Genomic DNA, 7823 nt, shown 5'->3' with positions numbered 1-7823 from the left:
AGAGGAGAAAGGAGAAAAAAAAAGAAACAAGGCTTAAACATCTACTTCCTCAATGGCCTACCCATGCAATAAAGACTTGAAGGAAGAAGACTTAAGAAGTAGCACGTGTTGCATGTGTTGAAGGTAAAAGGAAACAAAAACTGCTGGTTACCTCACCTTGCACAGTTCCATCACAGCTACATTACTCCAATCTTCCCAGCTGAATAGATGGGGCCCTAATTCCTCCAACCATAGGACATATTTTAAAGTAGGGGGTTTGTTTATTTAATTTAATTTTCATCTTCTCATTTGCTGAAATGGTCAGATTTCTTCTTGTAGAATTCACTACAAGCTCTTCAACATGAGAAAAACTGCAATATGGACTTAAAGTTCTCATACTACTAGGCATATTTCTAACATAGTAAATGAATAGTCCTGTTAAAAATTCAGATTTTTAAGAAATCGGAGGTTGTTTTGTCATAAATAAACACCTTTTGTAGCTCATTTTGTTCCTGTGTATTTTATTATAATTTGGTTGTTTCCCTTCTCTGACTATCTAGTTGCAGCAAGCAAATGACCATAGAAAATTTTTAGAAGTATTACATCCTGAAGGAAGAAGGAAGCTACTGAGATTTTTCTTAAGTTATAACAGCTGTCATTATACTACTACTAAAATGAGAGCGTCACCTATGAAGCCAGTGGAGTTTGGAAACTACTGCTCCTTTAGTAAATACTGATTAAAACACTTTGATAATAGGTTTGCTACCTGCAAAGTCCAAACTGGAAGGAGATATGCAGTCTTTTAGTTCTTCGTGTTTCCTTTCTTTATATGCAGAAAATAAGGGGAAAATCTCAAGCATTTTTGAGTTCATATTTCAAATGTGAAAGTAAGTGATCTAGATTTTAAAATCTGATATAAGATAGACCTGGAATTATAGTCATTTAGAACCTAATTACAGACCAGGATTTCAAACCTTGATCATAAATTGCATTCTAGGACACTGAAATTTAGTAACTGCTTAAGCCCTAAGAGATGCCAAACTTTATCACACACACAGCTTTATTTTTATTGTTTAAATCTGAAATTTCCCTAGCTGTCTGCAGAGCTGCTTCTCATCGAGCTTGCCCCAGGAACATCTCCTTCAAGAACATGACAGTCATGCTCCTAATGTTTTGTATGCTTTTATCCAGCAAGAGTCACATGAACTCTATACATTTTTTAGGAGTAGACCTCAGAGTCTAACTTTCTCTCTCCTGCCTGAGGACTTTGGCTATCATCCCAGTGCATGGAGTCTCAAAAAGAGCACTGACATCTGCAGTCCGGTGGACTGGGTTCAGTGGAATGGGTTGGAGAAAAGGCCTGGAGAAACGCTGCACCCACACGAGTTCCCAAGACTCCCTGGGGAGCTCTTAGGCCACAGACTTTGTCGACTGGCAAAACATGGATTTGAATGTCTTCAAGCCAAGAAAAAAGGACTCTGCTGCCTAGAAGTTGCTAAATGAGGCTATAACCACTTATTGCTGCAGAACTGTTGGTACCACAAACTCGAGCAAGGATCCCTGATTTTAAAGGATGGTTAGTCAGAGTGCTCTAGATCTCAAATGCCTACAGGTCCTCTCCTGTCTTGAGCTTCCAAAAGAGGCTATAAGTGTTAATATGATGGTAGTATCAGAGAGATGCATTATGAAATGCATACAATGTATACACATCCATAATTTGTCAAAAATAGCTAATGATCAACTAGACCAAATATTTTCCTTTCTGGGAGCTAATAATTCAACTTTGGAGAAATGTTATAGTCAAGATTTCAGCTTTGACACAACTTTAATTTTCCACGTTTTTTTGTAGTGCTTACTGCACAACACCACTGTATTGTGAAACCGTGTTGCCTAATTCAGGAAGCGCTGTCTCTCTCCCACAAGTTAAAAGGCAAGTGGAAGATCCGGTTCCTTTCAAGCAATCTGCATTTCATAGGGATCTTCCTAGTAGCATATACATTTTCCTTGCATATTAACAGAAGTCTGAATTAGTTTTAAGGAACCTCGTTAAGTGTATCAGTAACCTGACACTAAATCATCTGTCCTTCTCTCTTCAACTCTATTTATCTTATTCTGAAAACCATAACATCTCCATAACTCCAGGTAAATGGATCACCAAGAAGGCTTCAAATGAGTTGACAGATCTCACAAACACTGAGCATTTTTGGACTAAAGTGAAAAATCAAGCCAGTTACTTTGAATGTAAAAAAATGGACAACTTTAAATTCAGAAATATAGTACCTGTAGAGTTTTTTCATTCTCACTGAAGAGACTTGGGCTCACTTGCTCTTTACAGTGCCCTCCACGAATGGGAGAGAAGGACCAAAACCCCTGGCAGCCCCAACTTATCTCTAATGTAAACATCACACCGAGCGGCTAAAGCATTGAGTGGGATGAATCCAAGCACAGGTATCTTAAGCCTTGCACAATCTTATTTACTTATCCAAAAGGCACTTCCAAGGACAAGCTGCAAGGCTCAGCCTCCCGTCCCTGCCATGCAGTGCTAAGAACCAGCAAGTATCTGAGGAGTCCTTGCTAAGCACCCTCACCTGCCATCCTAAGGAGCCCCATTCCTGGCCAGGGCACAACTTGCTCGTTCCCACCAGCTGTCTTATTCACAAAGCGAGGAGAGAGGGATAGGATATGTCTTTGGGATATTCACTTCATTAACCATGCACGGGAAGGACTGGATCAACTGCGAGGGGTGCAACAAGCCCAGCACATGAGTGGATGAGGTTGAAGAGTRAATTCCCACGGATGAAACCTGAGAAACCACCCCAGAACATGGGTCACCACCAGTACAGTTTAACATAAACATGGAAAATCRTAACTTACAGCACTGGGTGATCTTCTGGATGTTGGACGTGATGCGCTGGGCGAGCTGGTTGGCATCCCCCACCGCTGCACTGTACGACATGGCTGAGAAGGAGGAGGCTCGAGCATCCACGACGGGAACAGGKCAGGCGATCTCCAATCACCACCAGTTAAGGGCACCTGAACCACCACAGAGAAGAGGGGTTAAGTCCTGGCCGCTGCCTTACAAAGACCTGCACCATCTTAAAGAGAACACCCAAGAACAATTGAACAGAACTAGTATTCATCTGCTGCTAAAACAGTTTACTTTAAAGACAGCAGCTAAGAGAAGGCTGCCCTAAAAGTCTTAAGTGAGAATAATAAGACCTTATTGAATTTCCCACAGTGAGATAACATTTGCTGTTAATATTCTTAACAATACACAGATTATAAGATCTGCAATTACTCTAGAGCAGCTACATCACAGCAGCAGCTTCCCATGCCAAACCACTTATATGAATATTTCCCCTACTGCAAGCAAAGAAAAGGTCATTTTCATTTGTCTGTCATTCCAGGCAAAAAAAAAAAAAAAAAAAGTGTATTTATGCTTTCAGTGTCAAAGTCTCTGATGAATTAGGCCTAAATCCACATTAAATGGCATTCTCTGCCCCACCAATACCTCACCCATCTTATCTTGAACTGCTGGGAAAAACAATCATATTTTACCACAAGATAGCAGAATGAATGAGGCAGCCTAATCCCTCCAAATGCCGAACATTTGTATCAACTTCAGTTTTACAGGCTTTCCAGTTCCTTCAGGATTCTATAAATAGTCATTTGGTCCATTTTGCTGATTCTCAATATGAATCTGTTTTTCTGCTACTTAGGTATACAAATGCATTTTTAGGGTATTTTCACACCCAGAATTACCAGATCTAAAAAGCCCAAAATCTGATAGCCCAGTATCTCCACAAATACGCTTGCCTTAGAAGGAATTATGCAGGATGCAGCTATCACAGCTRTCCTGGCTTCCTTTTCACGAGCACACACCAAACCCCAAGCCAAGCTCAAAGGCCACACACATCCCAGCTGGCAGGGAAGCAGACACGTGGGCACATTCAAGCGAGCAGCTCATCTCTTCCACACTGGCAATGCTGAATAAAGCACCCAACACTATGTCCAGGCTGTGCTTAAGCTGCTTCATCCTTTCTCCTGAGTAGCATCTTCACAGCTTCAACACTTAAAACTTCCTCAGTCCCTTCCTATTTTACTGTTTGACCCAAACACTGGGCTTTCCTCCCCTTCTCTGCAAAAAAATAAAGCCCTCTTTGCCTACACTATCAGCTTCTGGTTAAAAGACACTCTCAAAACCCAATTTTAAGTGAGAGAGATGAAGACTATTTTAATGTTTAAACAGAGAGGAAGGTAATGAAAAGTCCAGGTGACCAGTCGAGTGTGATACCAACCATTCCAGYCTGCAAACTGAAGCCCTTACGAACATTTTTTACAATTCTAAAAATCTTGCTGCCGAATACTATTTTTTCTGCACCCTCATAAATGCCTGCATTAATAGTGTGCAGCAATACCCTCGGCGATTTATAACAGTACCACTCCGTACCCTTGCAAGTGCACGCTGAGGGAAATCCTCAGTTCTTTCCGCRTTCGTGGTCTCCAGCAGAGAGGCCAACGTTCGGCACGCAGGGACCCCCGCACGTCGCTCCGGAGCTGGGCKCGTGGCAGGTTACAGCGGCACCAGATCAGGGAGCTGCTTCTGCAGCAAAGGCAAAGCCAAAGCGCCTCTGAAAGGGCTGAAGCACCAGGGGCCCAAACGCCGTTTGGAGCCCTCAGGCTCCGAGGTATCCCCAAGCAAGGAACACTGGATTCCAGCCGAGGAGACCCGCGGGGTATTGGCCACCTTCACATGACTCGCTGCACAAGCACCCGCGGTATTTCCTCTTCTCCCATCTTTGTCTGCACATCCAAGTTATTTGGTGCTACAGACCAGCGCCTGAAGCCAGCCAGCCCGAACGCTGCTCATCTGGACAGCGGTTTGGACAACAACCCTTGCTCCTTCTGAAAGCTCCAGGCAACCCCACACGCATTTGGCACTGCAAGACCAAACCCATGCAAACTTTATACTGTTTAAATACCTTTATAATGGAATAATTAAGGAAATTCTATAGATTTGGAGGAAAAAAAGAATTGAAGGCATAAAATCTACATAAGCCCCCTAAWAGAAGCGACTACTAACAAAGCATTCTAAGAATTTTTAACATTTTTTTCTTTTAAAAATCATGACTATTTCTAAACATGTTGGCAGCATGAAAACCAGAATGCCAATAGTGGTCAAAGGTTTCTTTTTTACTTAAATAAGATATTWATTGTTAAAGGTTAGATAGCAGAATAGCAGGAGAGACAGCAAGCGATCAATTACCTCATGTGAAAAGACTACAAAACTAAATAAAACAGCCCTTTACAGTTGTTTTCTCCCCCCGCATTAGTATTCACCAGTCAGCTGCCCGTAAGGCTACTTTCACCAAGAGCATTACARTCAAGAGACAGACGATTGCATCCGAGTGTTGACAAAGCAGAGGAACTTTTTTATTCCTTCCTGAGAATTTCTACAACTGCTAACTCAAACCTTAAGCCATCTTTAGACTGGCTACCTTGCACTTTACTAACAGCATTCTTTGAAACATACAGATTGCACCACACACAAGAGCTTYTCAAGTTCCCAGCCAAGCACTGCAAGTAATAAGAGGATGCTCAGGTTATGAATTGCAAGCATGAGACAGTGCAGCTCCCTGCATACATATATTTCTTTCTAAAGAGTAAATGGCACCCTATCAAGAACAGGTTTCATGTAGTGCAGTACAAATTTGTCCTTGAAGAGTCAGGTCAGGCACTTGCTGACAACAGCTATGAAGTGTCTGCTGAGGTCTATGCACACTCCCAGAGCCTTATATTTTGCAGTGTCAAAAGATGGAACAGAGCTTAAAGTTATTTGATAACTTCTGCCGTGGCACTTCAGCAAGCTCCTCAGAGTCAGTACTTGCATCTATCACCTTAAAAATACCATAAGCAGGGCACTTCATAACGTGTACTAAGCAAAACCTGCCTTTCCTAATCATAGTTGGGCTGCTCTGCAGAGCACTGAATCGAGGATCTACAGAACCTTATAACAGTCAACCTTTTTAGTCAGTAATATCTACAGCATGATTTTGCTAATACTCATTTTAAAATCCCAGAAGAGCATAAATTTTGAGCCCATTCTTTTGCCTTTGGTAATTGAACTTGGGATTTTAAATGCAGTTTTCTACTTGTACGTATCAKGAAAAAAAATCCATTTTGTAACCCTTTAACATCAAAAATAAGGTATTATGAAAAGCTTTCAAACAAACAATGGTGTATCTAGTTAAAGTGCTAACATTCTTTCAGTTTCTGAAATYACTCTCTTGGGAAGTCCCCATGGCTATTTTGAGAGCATTTAAAAATAATAATTAAAAAAAAAAAGAAGGAAAAAAGGGAGTAGTTTACTGAAGAAAAAACACGTTTTAATCACAATTTATAGCCAAGTTGGAGGTTATCAATGTGAATTCACAGCTGCAATAACCCACAGGGGTTCTTCCATCAGGAGTGGGACTCCAGAGCACACTAATAACTCCCTGGGCAGTAGGATAAGCCCACGGTCTCTGATAAGTCTGGGGCTAGAGAGGGAAGAGGGATAAGTGGGCAGCCACCAGCTTCTATCACATCYCATCATCACAGATACCTTAAGGCAAGAGAAAAATACATAAATAAGGCAGAAAAAAAAAAAAGAGAGACTAAAGAGGTCAAAGAAGAAATGTTTTGTTTTAAAAAACAGGAAGTATTAACTTCTTCTTTGTACAAGTATGTAAAGCAGCACAAGTTTCTGGACTCAGAAACACCGTAGCCCATTCAACTACCCTTCATTTGCTAATTTGGAGTTGTCCAAAACTCTCTGAAAACACAGAGAAACAGCTGAGCGCTTGGGAAGGCWACGCAATTGCTGCTAATGACTTTGACAAGGTCAAGATTTCATCCATCAGAAAATTAAACACACATATGTGCCAAGTCTTCCTTTCACATAAATCCACAGGAGTATTCATCAAGACTCAGAATTTCCACAAAAATTACCCCCTTTTCATTCCACAATATTTAACTGTTCCATTATGAATCTATTTTGGTATTATCATCTGCAAAGCCTTATAAAAAGGGAGGAAAAAGAAGAAAAAAAAATGTCAATAAACGAGCTGCCTCTTAGGGAAGAGCACTTGGCGTTCAAACAGGAACAGAGCCCTGTCTGTGGTAGTTTTTAGTTCCCCTGAAAGTTTCAGTCTGGTGTGTGCTTTTGATGATGCCTTTTACCTTCTTAGCAGCTTGGTCTCAGGTTGCTATACTTCGTTGCAACTAAGCGGGTCTAACCACTGAAAAAAAAGTGCAAAGAACTGAGTCTCCCGCTACTAATCATGTAAAGAACTACACAGGTTAATCAATGCTGAATGAAGCAAGACCCCTTTGCATTCTGCATAGCAGTGAAAAAAACGAAAGCATCACCGTATATATTTTTTCCCACTTTCTGCACTAAGTTGTTCCTGCATCACACAGGATGCACACCCTGCTTACAGGGTGTAACTCAACTAGTGACACCCTGTAACTAAAGCAAGTAACAAACGCTTGCTTAGTATCAAGGCTAAAGATGTTCAGCCCATCAAGGCATGGAAAACAATCCGCTTTTCCCTGGGCTGTCTTCTGCAGTTACCACAGAACTCCAGAGACCTGTTTCCATCCTCTTCCCCTGCCACTCTTGGACAAAGTGACACAAAACGTGTGTCAAGCAGAGCACATTTCAACTTCAGGAGCAGTCACCTGGCTATCAGGCAGGCTCCAGTCAGCTGCAGTTAATGAGCACCTAATTACTGTTTGTTTTCCCATTTAAACATTCCAGGAGTTTTCCTCCTCCTAAAAGGAGGAAAAAAAAAAAAAAAAAA

At 41.4% G+C, this 7823-nt stretch overlaps 1 protein-coding gene across 1 annotated transcript in view; it reads right to left on the bottom strand.

The window, feature by feature from the left end:
- Positions 1–3003, bottom strand: part of STX7 (syntaxin 7) — a 24532-nt gene extending 21529 nt beyond the window's left edge. The window contains exon 1 of the mRNA XM_026048217.1: positions 2854–3003. Within this exon, the coding sequence (XP_025904002.1) occupies positions 2854–2935 (82 nt within the window). The 5' untranslated portion in view covers positions 2936–3003. The remainder of the gene's footprint in view (positions 1–2853) is intronic.
- Between the last annotated feature and the right edge of the window lie 4820 nt (positions 3004–7823).

Source organism: Nothoprocta perdicaria, unplaced genomic scaffold (genome assembly GCF_003342845.1).
Source record: "Nothoprocta perdicaria isolate Ctin4 unplaced genomic scaffold, notPer1 scaffold_52, whole genome shotgun sequence".
Taxonomy (NCBI): Eukaryota; Metazoa; Chordata; class Aves; order Tinamiformes; family Tinamidae; genus Nothoprocta; species Nothoprocta perdicaria.
Note: the sequence above shows the minus strand (reverse complement) of the source record. Positions and strands in the feature narration are given on the sequence as shown.